The sequence below is a fragment of the Macaca fascicularis genome, chromosome 7 (genome assembly GCF_037993035.2).
Source record: "Macaca fascicularis isolate 582-1 chromosome 7, T2T-MFA8v1.1".
NCBI lineage: Eukaryota > Metazoa > Chordata > Mammalia > Primates > Cercopithecidae > Macaca > Macaca fascicularis.
Genome location: NC_088381.1, coordinates 172,319,574 through 172,335,196, shown reverse-complemented (window position 1 = coordinate 172,335,196; position 15,623 = coordinate 172,319,574). Strand labels below are relative to the sequence as shown.

The 15,623-nt window shown below is 64.1% G+C and overlaps 1 protein-coding gene across 8 annotated transcripts in view; it reads right to left on the bottom strand.

Moving 5' to 3' along the window:
- The window catches only part of KIF26A (kinesin family member 26A), a 45,514-nt gene extending 30,315 nt beyond the window's left edge, over window positions 1-15,199 (bottom strand). For 2 of the 8 annotated variants that reach the window (XM_045397084.3, XM_065518544.2), the window contains exons 1-2: window positions 14,905-15,199; window positions 12,215-12,460 (exon numbers count right to left, since the gene is read on the bottom strand). In XM_045397084.3, coding sequence (XP_045253019.2) covers window positions 12,215-12,460; window positions 14,905-15,042 — 384 coding nt within the window. In that variant the 5' untranslated portion in view covers window positions 15,043-15,199. The other 6 variants (XM_045397085.3, XM_065518545.2, XM_065518546.2 and 3 more) reach the window with 5 other exon arrangements.
- Window positions 15,200-15,623: the final 424 nt, after the last annotated feature.

Genomic DNA, 15,623 nt, shown 5'->3' with positions numbered 1-15,623 from the left:
AGAAGCAGGGCCCCTTAAAAGCAACGTCTCTTCCAGAGCCACGAGGGCCTCCCTCACTCACACTCACTCAAGGCGGAGCGGGGGGGCAGGAGACCCTCCCCCTTCCTCTCCAGGTCTCCAGCCCCAGTGGGGCAGGTGGAAAATCAAACCAGTGCTGCTGTAACGGTGTCAACAGAAGCCAAGGCCACCCGCGGAGACACTCCTAGAGGGCACATGAGCTCAGTGCAGGGGCGCAAGGGCCGCAGGATTGGGTACAACCCAGGGCCCCGCCCCCCGCCACACACTCCAGCTGCCCCCAGGGCCTGAGCTGTGCACTGGGCTGCACCCTGTTTGGTGACTGTCCCCTTCCCTGAACTGGTGGGACACACAGGTTTCTCCAGCCATGAGACTGGGTTTTAGAAACGGCTAAAAGCAAGACCCAGGAGAACCCAGAGGATGCTCCTCACCCAGCCTCAAATTCAGGGAGGGCTTCCTGGAGGCAGTGACGTCTTCCAGAAGGAGGAGGAGGAGCAAGAAGGAGACAAGCCACAGAGCAAAGCTCACCGGGAGAGAATTGACCAAGAGGCTCACTCCTCCCGGGGCCCACCCGTGTCCCTCGCCACCCCACCAGGCTCTGGCCTTGCCCCTCCCTGGGACCGCTCTGCAACAGTCAGGGCCAGAGCCAGGACCAGTGTCTGTCCTGCTCTCTGTGGAGGGGGCCAGGCCCTCTGCGTCTGCACCCCCTCCCCAAGGGGTGTTCCAGCTGTAGGGCACCCAGCCTGGGCAGCCCCCCGGACAGCACCAGCCCAGCCCTGCTATGGCTGTGACCACCCAGGGCTTTCCGAACACCACCCGACAGGGGTCCTCCACCAGCCCCCAACTTTCCCACCACCCGCAACCTAGGCCTCCCCACCCCACCTGGCCCCAGGCAGTCCCTGGCTCAATGGCTGGCCACATTGCCCCAAGGGATTCCAGGCAAGACGAGACTCCAATGCAGCCACTCTGTTGGCCACAGAAGGCACTGCGGCCTTCTCAAATGTGCCCATTTCTCAGATGAGGGAGCTGAGGCCCATCATACCGGGGAAAGGGTGTCTCATTCACCCCACCCACATTCCTTGAGCCTGTCCTTGGCTGGCTGGGCGCTTGCGTCCACAGACGCCTTGGAGGTTTACCGTGGTGACAGTTGTGGTCCAGGGTGGCCGGTGTCAGCCAAGCATGTGCGGCAATCATGTTCCCCCAGGACCACCTCACACTCCCCACAGTCCCAGGCAGACCAGGTCGCATGAAAGGGCGACCCCCACCAGGCCCAGATGCCTGATTTATGGGCCACTCCAGAGGCCTGGATTTCCTCCAGCCAGGGGCCTGCAGAGCCTCTGAAGTGCCTGGCGCGTCTGGTCCCGATTAGCCAATGCCCCTCCCTCCTGCTGCTTCGGGGATTCGCTGAGGTCAGCCACAAGGAGCCCTGCAGAGGAGGAGGAGGAGGAGGGGGAGGGGGAGGGGGCGGGGAGGGCCCTACCAGAGCAGACTGCAGGAGCCCCGCTTAGCTCTGCTGACGCAGCCAGCGGGCACACAGGTCTACATGTGGGACCCAGAACCAGCCCCTGGCCTCAGTCCCAGCCACAAGCTGAGGGCAGACAGGGCCTGTTTTCCAGTCGGGCTCAGATTATGCTGATTTTCCACTCAGCAGGAGGCTGCCCTGGTGGCCAGAGTGAAGGGGAAGGAAGTCCCCGCCTGCTGGAGCCATTAACCCAACCTGACAAGCGGCCCGGCCCTCAGCCCGGCCCCCAGCCCCCCGTTCTGAAGCTTCTCCACAGGCCAGGCGGCCTCTGCCCATCCAGCGACCTCAGCCTTGGGAAGCCCACCCTGCCCTTCCCTCCCGGGCTGCACGGCAGGAGGCAGGAAGCAGAGCGAGGGCAGGGGAGGGAGGAAGCCCCGACCGACCTGAGAATGCACCGCCCACCACGGGCTGGCCAGGCAGAGGGGCGGCAGGGAAAAGGGGACAGGAAGCCAGAGCGGCCCCCGCCCAGTGCCCCCCGCCCAAGCCCCCACCCGGCTTCGCCATCAGGAATTCAGACAGCAGCTGCCAGGGAGGCCCCAGACCTATCCAGGCCTCAGAGCTCCGGGCATCCAAGTCCCAGGTGTTTGGGGGCCTGTGCTGGAGGGGGGCCCATCAAGCTGAAGCCCCCACTGGGGAGAAGCCGAGGCTGCCGGTCACCTGCTCAGCAACAGCGGCGGCCCTGGCATCTGGGCCAAGGTACCTTCCCCCAGCAGCCCAGGTGCCAGGCAGCATCCTGGAGGCCGGGCCCCACGGCGAAAGCCCTGAGTGGGCCACGCATCCCTCCCCAGGACGGGCCACCAGGTCCTCCTCTCAGGGACTCTCACCACCCAACCCTGACCCAGCGGGCTCCATGGGGGGCACTGAGAGGCCCACCCAAGGCCCCAGGAATTCAAGCCCCTGAACAGGCACAGGGCAGGGGCCATCTCTCCAACCCTAGTCACTCACGCAAGACTGGCCTAGCGCAAGACAGCAAGACGCTGAATGGGACCGGGCGCCATCACCCCCACCACTGAGCCATCACACCAGCCAGGCTGCACCAGACTGGCACAGCACAGGGGCCAGGGCACAGGCTGCTCGGGCAGAAACAGAACCACAGGGCTGCTTGCCGGGGCCACTCAAAGCCACACAGCCCAGCCCAGGGGACCCGAGACCTCCCATTTGCGAGACCAGCCTGGGGCCCAGCACACTGTCCGGCTACGACAGGAGGAGAAGTCAGCGCCCCACCCAGCAAACTGGGCCAGCACTCAGGGCTCCAGGGAGGGGCTCAGGGAGGCCACTGCTGACACAGGTGGCTCCCAGAGATGGGCATCTTGGGCCCCAGAAGGCGAAGGCGAGGGTCTCCCACACCACTGACTGCTCCCCGCACAGCAGACTCCAGACGCAGCCCTCAGAGAGACAAAGGCCGCCCAGCCCTGCAGCCCTGCCCCTCCCCCTCCCCGCCCGCACAGCCCCCGCCGCCAACAACAACAAATCCTGCGCTGTGGCCACTTCCTGCACCTTCCGACCTCTGCACAGGCCGGGCAGTGGGGCCAGGCCTCCTCTCCCAGCCATCCCGGCAGCTCAAGAGGTCCTCTGGCCCAAGCCCTCAACGGGTTACTGCCCCAATTTCAGGAATCTGAACTCCTAAAAGCCCCAGACAGCAGGACTGCCTGTCACCCAGGCCTCCACAGCCTTGGTGCCTTGAGGCACAGCCTTGGTGCCTTGAGGAAGACAGTAATTACTCCACTGCAAAATATAACTTTTAATTTTCTCTTTATGGTCTAATTAAACAGATACTTTACTTGCATTTGGAAAATGTTTTTCTTCATTTGATTCAATTTAGCATCAAGCACAGCCTACCCATCAGGCGCCTGGGTTTTAGGGAGCCTCCCCGCTACTTACAAATCATAACTTTGTTCTTTATTTTGTTTCTGGGGTCTCTGAGTTGCTTTAAGTAATCTTTCCATTTTCTCCTGCATGTGAGGCCTGAGGGACTTCACCGGGGACTCCCCGTTCCCCGTCACTGAAGGAGAGAAGTCTCCCAGCTCCAGCCAGCCAAGCCACTGCCCATGGGAAAGAACAGCTGATCAAACCTCCCCGCCAGGCAAGGCCACCCTGGGACAGCGAGCGGGGGGGCGGTCCTGCTCCCAGTTCAGAGACCACGCCATCGGACCCCAGGACCTCAGCCATACGAGGCCCTCTCTGAGTCCCCATCACCTGTCTCCACAAAGGGAGCTCTGGCACTCGCTGGGAAGGCAACTGGGCCCCAAAGCCCCTCCCCGATCCACGCAGTGAGGCGTGCATGTGTGGGCAGCCCGCGTAAGAACCCCACGGGTCATGACCTCTAGATCTTGCCCTCCCTTTCCTTCCCAAACAAAGCGTGCTGGGCTGCAACCCCGAGCCGCCACTGTTTCCGGAGCTGACAACAGGTCCAGGAAGGGACCCCCGGCCAGGCGGCAGCCCTTCTGTCCAGGGCATTTCCACATCTGGTGCAGCCCATCAGGGCGGGGGGCAAGGAGCCGGCTTGGTGCTCCGATCTGGAAACTGGCTGGCCACACCTGGCTGCCCCAGTGCCCCTCCTGCCCAGCTGGGCACCTCTCTAAAGGCCCAGACCCTCCCAGGTCTGCCAGCCAGGACTTCAGGGACCATTCCCATCCTATGGGTCTGCAGTTCTGAAGGCCTCCTACCCCCTTCCTCTTCTGCTGGGAGGGGAGGGAGCAGGGACACAGCCCAGTCCACCCAGCACTGGCCGGCACGCCATCCCCAAGGGCCTGTACCAGGCGCCAGCCCAGCTGGGCAACCCGGGGCACAGACAAGCTCATTGAGACCCTCATCCCCTCAATGGCCTCCCCTGTCTTCCACCGCATGCCATGCTGGGGTCTGGAGCTATGAGTGGTTAAAGGCCAGATCGGCAAGGATGGCCCCGGCGAGGTGGGGTGGCAGAGGGGCAGGCTCATCAGGACCCCCAGTGCTCAGAGGCATGCTCAGTACACTGCAGGGGCTTGGGGGTCACCTGCACACTCAATCCAACTCTGTACAGGCTGTAGTCACCGGGCAAGGCAAGGGGCCCCGTGGACTCAGTTTCGAATCAAGCCCCTGCCTCCCAGCGGCCCCAGACATCCCTGGGCAGAAACTCAGAAGCCTCTGCATGTGAGAGGCCACAGGACTGCGCACACCACCAACTCCTCCTACAAGGCTGCCAAGAGTGCCCAGGATCCCAGAGCTGGAGCGCAGCTCCACTCCAAACACAGCCCCCAGAGCGCCCACCTCCTGTCACCTAGCCTGCCCCGTGACGGTCTTCACGTGAGCTCCAGCCAGGCCCATCTGGGGGCTTTTCACAGGCCCACCCCTTGGAGACCCCCGCGCCGTCTCCTGGGTTTAACTCTGAGATCAAACACTGCCGCCCCAGGAGCCGTCCAGACGCCAGGACCGCACCTTCCCGAGGCCTTTCCCGTGGTCACAGCACTTTGCTTATGGAAACACAGTGGCGAAGGACAAGTCAGGGAGAGCCTGACTCTGTAGCTGCGAGTGAAGTCACTCACACCCCACGTCCCCACTTCTTCCCCAGCGGGCAAAGAGGGTCTGTGGTGGTTGCCGCCCCTGCATCCCTGCTGCCCGGCTCCTCAGGCCCGAGCCCTCCGTGCCCTTCACACCACACAGTAGGCACAGGGATGAGTTCAGACCTCCCGGCCTCCGCCCTCAGGCCCCTCTCCTCACAGGCCTCTGGGGCATCTACAGAGGGCAGGGACCCCATGCCCCACAAGGTACAGCCCTTCCCACAACACCAAACACAGCCAGGAAGTTGGGCAGGACCAGGACAAGTCTTCTCCCAATCACCCAGCAGGCAGGCTGGGCCCCTGGCACCATCCCAACACCCAGACACACCCCTGCCAGGCACCCCAGGCCTCCCTGCACAGCCTTAGGGGCCACCCACCCCCAAAAACAACCACCTTGTTCACTGGTTGCCATGAGTCTGTGACCCCTTAATCGACTGAGGCTCAGAGAGACTGAGACACCTCCCTCAGGCCACAGCACCAGGGCCACAGAGCTGTGGTTCCAACTCAGACCTGGGTGACCACAAGGCCCAGAGATGCACCCTTGCCACTGCCTTGCTGGCCCCTCTTGGGGAGCCTCTGGGTTGAAGGGGGGGCCCCAGCCCCACCCTCAGGAGAAAAAGATAGAAAGCCAGGCGTGGAAAATAAAGCTTGGAGCCAGGTCGCCTGACACTTCTTCCTGGTGAAGGCAAATGTTGGGAGGTGGGGGAGAGAAAGCCCCAGGGATGAGGGAAGGAGAGGCCTTTCAGCCTTGCTCAGGGGAGCCCCCACAGGCTAGGTCAGGCGGCTGGAAGACGAGGGCTTTGTGGAGGTCATGTTGGTGGCAGGGGTGAGGGTCCTGGAGGCCGCTGGGAGGCAGAGCCGGGCAGCAGAGCTGGGCGGCAGAGCCGGGCGGCCGCGCCGGGAGGCAGAGCCAGGAGGCAGAGCCAGGAGGCAGAGCCGGGCCACAGCCATGAACTGCAGCTATGAGCTGGGGAGGGAAGATGGGGACAGGACATTTAGAAAGAGCTCCCTGAGGGCACTGGGCGAGGGCCAGCACGTGGCACGCTCCACCAGAAACAGAGGCCAAAGCTCAGGCAGCACCCATCACATGGGGTCAGACGCCAGCGCAGGAGGGATGCAAGTACATCCATCCCAGGCCCAGTGCAGCACGCTGAGCTGAGCGGCCTGGCTCTGGGCCAGGAGGGACTATACATTGCCATCAGCCCCAGGCACAAGGCTGGGCCACCCACCCCTCCCCAGCCCTACAGCTGAGGCCTAGGATGCTGCTGGGGTCGGGGACAGGTGGACTGAAGAGTCTCCATGGAGCACAGCGCAGCCCTGTGGAGGGCCTCGGGCCACCACAGCCCACGGGTCCTGCCTAGAAGACTCCATCCTGGAGAGGCAGTGGTGGCCACAGCATGCCCCTGAGCAAAATCAAGACACTATGACACTTGAAGTAAAAGTGACCCTGAGCGCCAGAGGAAGCAACAGTGACGACGCAGCCCAAGGACTCTGTTCACAGGTGGGAAACTGAGGCCCTGCAGGGCAAGGACACACTGTGGTGGGGGTGGCAGCCTCCAGAGCCTGCCCTGAAAAAGTCTCATCAAGCACAGCGTTCACCCCAGCAGGAAGGGAGCAGCGGGGGTGCAGAGCTCAGAGGCTGACAAGGGCTGCCCATTCCTGGGCCAGGATTTCCAGAGGCCAGACCACCCAGCCTGGCTACCACCAGGAACCGGGCAAAGCCCAGCTGACAGCCACTCCCCCAACAGCCCAGACTCCGCTTCCACGGACCAGATGAGCAGGCTGAGGCAGACACGCCGAAGGCACAGTCAGTCCACTTTTACTCTATTTACTTACTCATAGCCCACACTGTCTTGCATAAAGATTGTGTGATGGCTTGCAGGAACTACAAAAATAAATTAAAAACAAAACCATGCAACCACAGTCAGTCGTAATTGGAACAAAAAGAATGATCCGTTCCCATTAAAGACAGAAGAAAAGTCCCATGTGGTCCAGAGCTGAGTAGCAGATTTGCCGTGAGTTTCCTAGCAGGCAAAGGAAGAGAAGAACTAGACTTTCTTTGTTACTTAAGACAAAAACCAGCTCTTCTGATTTCCAAATAAGAGATCCTTCCGGGGTACTTAAGGGAGCTTTGGGAAGGCCCCAGACCCGTTCCCTTAGCCCACTCCAAACCCTCACAAGTCCCTCCAGCAGGACTCTGAACAGCTGAAGGTTTGGGGGTGGCCTGCAGTCCCCCTCCTTCGCTGTCCTCCACCTGGAAGCAGAGAGGCAGTGAGACCAGCGGCCACAATCCCATCCCCACCCAGCCTACGTGTGACCACGGCCAGACTCCCCCAGAGCACGCCCTGCCCCGACATAAAGCCTGTACCCCGGAAGCCACTAGGGCTCCATCTCCGCTTCTGGCTGGTGTTCAGAGGATGATGGTTCACATCCCTTAAGCTCAAGTCCTCCCCCAAACGCCCACCCTCAATCCCTGGGACCCCAGAGCAGCCAAAAAGACAAGACAAGCACAGAGACGTGCCCTCAACCCATCACATGCTGAAGCACAGGGAACCCCGGGGGCAGCACCGCCCGTCCAGGGAAGAGAAAGCCCAGGTCCCACAGAGGCTGCACAGCAAGGCTGGGCCTGACCAGGCTTCCTCCCGGCCCTTCCCCAGGCTCTGTCCCCGAGAGTAACTGGGAGCTCCGAGCTCCACAGCCTCCCGAGCACCGCCCTTCCCGGTAGAGTTAGCCAGTGCCCTGCCTGCCAGCCAGGGAGCCGTGCCCCTCTCACCTCCAGAGGCTGCCACCGAAGCCTGCGACACCTGGGCTCAGCTGGGAGTGCTGCTGATGCCAGCCACCCCACCCTGCGGATCCCTGAGGCGGGTGCCATTGCCAGGTACAAAGGTGGCCCCAGCAGCAGCGGAAGCTGGGCCAGGCTCCAAGCAGCAAGGGAAGGCGGCAGCCCCAAGTCTGGGGGCCCAGGGGCTCTGACCACAAGTGGCAAGCTTCCATCATGCGACCAGTCGGGTCCAGCTCCCACCCTCCCAGGACCCATTGCCTCTCTGGAGGCAATAGACCCGGGACCCTCAAATCACAGGCCTGGAGGCTGTGAAGACAGAGATGCCCCCATCCATCCAGGGGGCTAAGAGGGCCTCCTCGGACAAGTGACGGAGGAGGAACGAAGAGCTGGCAGGAGTCACCTCCAGTCAAACCACAGAGGCAACAGGAGAAGCAAACAGGACTCGCCAAGCCATGCAGAGCGGGAGGAGGCTTCCCGGCTTCAGACCCGGGACAGCTGATTCCCTGTACACAGGGGCCACTCCGGAGCTTCGCTGGGAGGAGAACCCAGAGCCACAGCCTCGATGGGCAGCTTCCCTCACTGTTCAGCTGCGTGGCACCAGCGGGTGGCACCAGCAGTGGTTCTGTAGCTCTCGGGGGCATAAGGACGAGGCCCCTGCCTGGATAAGCAAGAGATGCACAGGAGCTAAATGAGAATTGATCATTTTCCCCATCAGGGGCGATAATCAATTCAGCACTGGTATTGACGCTTCAAATGTCACGGGGTCTCAGGAGGAGCCGACACCTCACATGACATGTCTGTCAGCAGCTGGAATGGATCCCCAAGCAGGGACCCTCTCCTTGAAGCAGGGAACCATCCTTTGTGGGGGAAGGGGATCGTCATCCTCCACTGGAACTGTCATTTTGAGGGGCAGAGAGACGGAATCCAGCCCCAGCAGTCCCTGGGGTGACCACCAGCAAGTGGGGTGTGGGAGGAAAAGTCTAGTCACTCAGTCATTCAACAAACACCTCCAGGTGACCCGGACCCCATGCCTGACCTGGCAGAGCTCCTTTTTGTGGGGGAAACCAGGACTGAGGTCAGGGAAAGGGAAGAGGTCTGCCAGAACCAGTTCATGGTGGTGGGTGAGCATGGGGAAGGGAAGGGGCCCCGTGGAGAAAGAGGGAGGCCCCAGCTTTGCCTGCTGAATGGGAGGCACTGGGATGCAACCTCCCACAGGGACATCTCAGAGTTGGGGGCACCTGAGAAGGGGCCTCGGAGGCCAGAGCAGGGACACTGAAGGGCCTCCAGCCCAGGGAGGCCAGGGGGTCTGGGGAGAAGGACAGCATCTGTGGCACAGCAGACAGAGCAACCCATTAGAGAAAGGACCCTGGAGGCCACAGGGGACCGCTCCAGGCCATGGGGGTCCTGAAGTAGTCAGCCCGGAGACAAGGCCTGAGGACCCTGCAAAGAGCAGAGGGCACAGTGTGGGGGCGCAGTGAGGAGCAGGAGCCACGGCCAGAGACCCAGCATGGGGCTTCGCCTCCACATCCAGGGCCAAGCAGATCAGGAAAGACAATGCCCTGGGGCTCCAACTTGGGCAGGAAGAGAATGTCCCCCTCCCCTACAGCCCCAGATAGGGCACCAGGCTCAGAAAGGTGGGGAGGGCACAGTCTTATCCATGCCATGGGGATGAGGTTCCCAGATGGGAGACCATGGTCACCCTCACTGCCCAGACAAGGGAACTGAGACAGGCTCAGGCGGATGAGAGCACGCAGCAGTAAGGGAGAGGCAGGCCTGGAACCCGGCCTCTGATAGACCCAGGCACAATGACTCGAAGTCCCTAACTCAGCAAATAGCAGCAGCAGCCGCCAATGTGAGAGTGCATCCTTTCCGGGCACTGCTCCACATACCTGTGCAATGGGCACAAAGATGGTCCCGTGTCACAGAGGAGGAAACAGAAGCCAAGAACTCTCAGGAACCTGCTCAAGGGAACTGCCTCCTGGCAGGAGGGTGGGCAAGGGCCCAGCAGGGGATGAGCATGGGCAGGACCATGGGGGCATCGTGGGCTGGCTAAAGAGCAACACATTCAAGGAGATGCTAGCAGGCAGGCCCTCGACCCTCTAAGCGCCCCTCTACAACGGAGACAGGCAGGGAGCCCAGAGGCAAGGGCCTCTAACATACAGGCCGGGTCCCAGAACATTTCCCCACTTCTCTGGGCCTCTGAAGATCCAAGCATGAGACAGACAGATGATTGTGAAGTTCTCTGTAAACTGTAAAGGGCTATCCTCAAGGAAGCTCATCTCTCCCCTAAAAAATACGAAATGGGCCCCTGGGGAAATCCTAGAACACCAACCCTAAATACCCCTTGCCACGTTGGCCTTAGACAGCAAAGGCCAGGGCCCCTTGGACAGTGCACCAGACTCCGGGGAGCACACTGGGGTCACCCTGGCAACCCCAGAGACTTCCCTCCCAACCCAAACACAGAAGCAGCCATGTCCACACATCTGGGCCCAGGAGGCCAGGCCAGGGCTGCAGGCTGCAATTCTGCTGGGACTCTGGGGACCTACGCCCACACAGGGGACAGCACAATGACACCCGTAAGGCCCCAGGATGGCAGGTGCAGCCCCCCATGCCCTGTGGAGAGACAGTGGAGGATGGGGCCTTCTCTCCTGGGGGCACAGCACCCTGCAGGCGGGACAGCACTTCAGAAGAGACCCCAGGTGCCAGAGGAGGCCACAAAGCAGAAGAAGGGGGCCCAGGGCAGAACAAAGCCCTGGCTGAGCCCAGCCCGGGACCCCGGTGTGCTGAGTGCCAGTACCAGCCAGAGAAGGGGGAGCCCCCAGCTGGCACGGAAGAGGAGTTTCCAGTGTCAAAGGCCAAGTTCAGGGGAGGCTGGAGATGAGTGGTCTGGGACTCCCCTGATGACCTGTCTGCCAGAAGAGAACAAGACGCCCCCCATATGAGGAACCTCGAATCCACCAGGGACTAGTATGACCTGCAGCCCTCTCCACTAGGACCCCTGGCCTGCCCACAACCAGGAGCCCCCTCCCCTTCACGACGCCATACCAGGACCATGGTCCCAGGGCCAGGCAGCATCAGCTGTTCAAGTCCACTCCAAGAATGAGGAGACCAGCTCAGTCCTAATGCCCCTCCTGCCTCTGGCCTGTTTCCCCAATGAGGCAGCAAGATGGGCCTTTAGCTCTAGCTGGCCCTCTCCAGGGGGCCCTCAAAGGTCTCCTGCTGCCTTTTAAACTAGATACAGGCCATTGGGGCACAGAGTATAGCCAAGGCTGCAGCCTGTACAGAGCAGAGGACAGGGTGGGTCCAGTCCTACCCCAGGACAGGCCCACAGGTGCCTGGCCTGAGCCAGAGAGAGAGGCTGCAGCACTCCTATCCCTCACCAAGACTCCTGAGGGCCCGGAGAGGGTGCCCAGGACAGAAACCAGACCAGTACCCTGCCCTACCCTGCCCAGCCCCAGACAGGGCAGTCAGGGTCTCAGCTCACTCCAACCCCCACAGTCCTCCTTAGAGAACTATATTTAGATTCAATGGGGATTATGTGGACTTCCCAGGAACTCTTTCATAAAGGCTGAAGGCCGGGCAGCGGGCTTCCTCTGGAGACCCCCACCTGCCCCCAGCCTTTGCAAACTTCCAGCATGCATTGTTCCTGGAACAATGGTCCCTGCTCCCTCCAAAGCCGGCAGGCCCACTGGCTGGAAATCCAGGAGAACCCCTCCCCTGCAAGCACCTGCCCCTGGGGCTGGAGCCTGGGGAACCCAGAGGGCCTAGACTCAATTCCCCATGGGCGGCCACTGCCTCACTCTGTCCCAGGAGGTGTGGGACAACAGTTCTTATCCTTGAGGCTGGGAGAGAAGTAGGCAGGGACCCCCCAGCTGCTATGACCCACCCTTTCACCTGCCAGGCCCCCCGGCCCCAGGTATGCAATTTCCAGACACCTGGCTGGGGGCCCAGGTGCCCCAAGGGCCACAATGCACCAAATAACCTCTCCCTGCTGGCAGGGCAGGAGCTGTCCCGCCCTGGGTGGAGTCCCTGCCATCCGCTCTCTCTCCTCCTCCTCCCACACAAACCTGCGTTCCAGCTGTGGGACATCTGGGCTGGGGGAAGAAAGCCAGCCCAGGCCCCTCCCATCCGAGGCAGCAGGGCCCCTGGCGGGGGGGGGGCGGGCTGAGCTGCCCTAGCTCACACCTGGTATTACAGACCGGGAAATTGAGGCCCGCAGAGGGGAAGTCCTGGCTGATAACTCTCCGTGGAAACAGCAGCAGGGAAGGAGTGGAACCCTGCTTCCCTCCAAGTCCCAAGTTCCACCCAAGTTCGGCGTGGCCCTGCCCGGAGGGGTCGGCCTAAGGAAGGGTCACTTACCCGGAGGGTCGTCCCGGGCCCGCTGACCAGCTTCCACGCCTGTCGCTTGAGCTCCACAAGCTTCGTGTGGCAGTGGCGGCACCAGCCGCCTCCGCCGGCTGAGTGGCCCTGCTCTGCGCCGGCCCCGGCGCCCTCGGGCGCAGGGCGGCTGCCGCATGGGTCCTGGTCGGGACCGGCGGGTAGCCTCTTTCGGGGGGACACTTCCAGCAGCGGCGGCGGCTCGCGGGCCGGGCCGCCCTCGGCCACCTGCAGGGTGTGGGGGCGGAAGCGGACAGTGAGCCTGGGACGTCCGGTGGCTCCAGACCCCAGCGCGCCCAGCCCCAGAGTGACGCTCTCGCCAAAGTTAGAAGCCTTGGGCACGACCCTTGGCGCTCACCCACTCCCTCCATCCCCGGAGGTCCCGCCTGCGGGTCCGCTACCCTCAGCAGGAGGCCCCGCCCCCAGGGACGCGGCGCACCCCGCGAGTATCTTCGCCATCCCGGGCCCCCGCGGCCCGCCTCCCTCTCCAGGCCCGGTCGCGCGTACCGCGGGCTGCGCCGCGCACAGAGGGACGCCGCGGCCGACCATGGCCCGGGCGCGGGAAGAGCCCGGCGGGCGCTCCAGGCCGCGCTGGCTCTCCGAGGGCGCCGCGGCTACGTGATCCGGCCCCGAGGCGCCCCCATGGCCCGACCCAGCCGCTCGGAAGTTCGCAGATTCTGCGAGTGTCGCGGGGAGCGCGGTAGCTTCGATGGGCGCGCTCGGGAGGCGAGGGCGGGGCCGGGGCGGGGCGGGGCTCGGGCTCCCGGGGCTGGCGGCAGGGGGCGGGATCCCAGAGAGTGCCCCGCCCCTGCCCAGTGCTGGGCGGCGCGTCGGGGTTAGGGTCCCCGCTTCCCTGCGCGGCCCCGCGTACTCCAAGGACCCCAACCTGTTAGGTGAGTCCCTCCCTTGGGGAGGGGCGCTGAGGGCCGCGCGAGGCGCTAGTTGCTCGCGCGCATGCGCCTCCCGCCCCTCTCCCGGGACACCAGGGCTGCGCGTCTCCCAGGAGGCACAGACGCCCCTCCCTCTACAGGCGGGAAAACTGAGGCTGCGGAGGGGAGACGCTCTTGACCAAGTCCCACGGTGAGGTGGGCCGAGGAAGGGGTGGGACCCCGGCCCCCAGACTCCCAGGCGCCTTTCCAGGAAGCCCAGCGTACTCTGCGTATCGCGGGCCACTTTTGGTCTAACTGTCGCGCGTGGGTGAGTGTCGCGGCGGTGTGCGCCTCGGGCCGGGAAGCGCCCGCGCCGGCGTATCTGTGCCTCGGCGCGTCTACGAACGGCACGTGTCTTAACAGCCGCGCGTGTGCCCGCAAGTGGGTGTGCGCGCCGTGCCGCCCGGGAAGCGGGAGGTCCCGCGGGCGTGCGCCGGACCTGTTGTCAGCAGGCCTGGCAGATGGGAACTCAGCTCCAGAATTAATTGCCTGTTTGTCTCCGGCTGGGAGGCCGACCCCTCACTTCCCCGGCGACCAGTTGCTCTGTGCCTAGCCGGGCCCCAAATGTCGCCGGCATCCGCGGCCGCAGGCAGCTCCGGGGCCAGGCTCCGGGTCAGCCCCAAAGCCGGGGTCAAGCCAGGCGGGCGCGGCGGGCGGGCTCCTTGTGACGCGAGCGCCCCCTGCCGGCCGCTGCGCACACGGCTCCGAGACTGGGGCAACCCAGCGCCGCGCGTCCCAGGCCTGAGGAGCACGCGGAAACTCCGAAGGTCGTGATCCCGGCGGAGACCGGGACACGCTACTGCCGGCGCATACAGTGAGGCCTTCGCAGAGACTCAATACGTCAAAGTGGCCCTTTCCGTTTTGCCCACCCTCTTTTACTTGGATAAGCCTCCCCGCCCACGCACGCACTCCCTAGAAAGTGGGGTGGGTGATCCCCCTCCCGGCTTTCCGGGTCATTGATGACCTTCGGGGTTCGAAAACGCAAGGGGGTATGGAATAAAGTGGCAGGGGCTCTCCACTCTCTGAGATCCGTAAGCCTGCAGCCCCTTTCCACCCAGCCTAGGGGTCCGGAAGCGCTTCCCCTACCCATCTCATCGCAGCCTGGAGAAAGAAAACGGGCGTCAGCCCACATCCCGATCTGGGTACCCAGAACAACACCCAAACCCCACCCCGCACTGCCGGCTGAGAGCACCACCACTCGCCGCTCCACTGCTCCTGGACACACACACTCTATATCCCGGGCCCCCCACCCACACACGCAACCCAGAAGCACGCAGCGGTCGGGAGCCCCGGTCCTGCGCCCCGGGCCAGCCACACCCGCAACTTCAGCGCTTCTACCGCCGTGGCGCTTTGGGAAGCACAAGCTCACATCCCATATCCGCAGAACACGGGGTGCACGAGGGGGCTGAAGTCACCTCGGGGGCTCACAATCAGTCAGGGGCCCCTGACCCCCTACTTCGCCCATCCTAGCAAGGCGCAAGGTGAGCCCGAGAGTCCCTGCGCTGCGCTCTCCGCCCTAGCCACAGCCTCCGGGTGGGTCCGGTTGGGGCACAGCCTTGAAGGGAGAGGGAGACGCGGACAACGCTAATGGGGGAAAGTGCGGCAGCGAGTCCCAGCCCGGACTGCGGGACGCCGCTCCGGACCGGCTGGCTCCTTCCCCGCGCCGCACCCCCGGCCGCGCGAGCCGCGCCGCAAAGTCGTGGGACAGCGCCTACGCCGCCCGCCCCTCCCGCCAGCCCTCACCTTGCCTCGTCGCCGCAGGAGGTGGCTGGTGAAGCCCAGGATGATCTCCGAGTCCAGGCAGAGCGCCCCCATCTCCAGCAGGCTGGGAGCCTTGCGGGGCGCGCCGCGGGGCGGCTCGGGCGGCCCGGGCAGCGCCATGGAGGAGCGAAGCGCGGGGAGCGGCCCCGAGCGCCTCCCGCCACCGCCGCCCCGCCCGCGCGCTCACTGGCCGCGCGCCCGCCGCCGCCGCGTCCCGCACAGCGCAGGACCGCCAGCCAAGCCCTGGTCCTCCGCGGCCCGCGCCCCCGAGCCCTACGCTCGCTCCGCGCCGCGCGCCCGCGCGCTCGGGCCCCGCCCGCCCGCGCCGACAGCGCCCCCTCCGCCCGGGCGGCGAGCCAGACACCAGCCACGCGGACTGGAGGTGGGGGGCGACGGCCCCGCCCGCCACGGGGCGGAGGATGAAGGCCAGAATCGGGTCGCGGTCTGCACCCACCTGCCTCGCGCGCCCCCAGACGTCGGCGCCTACTGCCGGGTATCCGGCAGGGAGAGGGCAGCGCGGCTGCTGTAAAACCCTTCCGACTGGGGCATAATCGCAGCCCCTTCCCCCTCCAATCTGTCCTGAGGACACCGGGCGTTGGGGTCCTGGCCCATGGAAACGCTCAGAGCCCAGTGACCTGTGCACTCCACCCCGCCCACGCTCCGGAGCCCCCGTTCAACCTTGGCCTATGGACCTCCAAGGC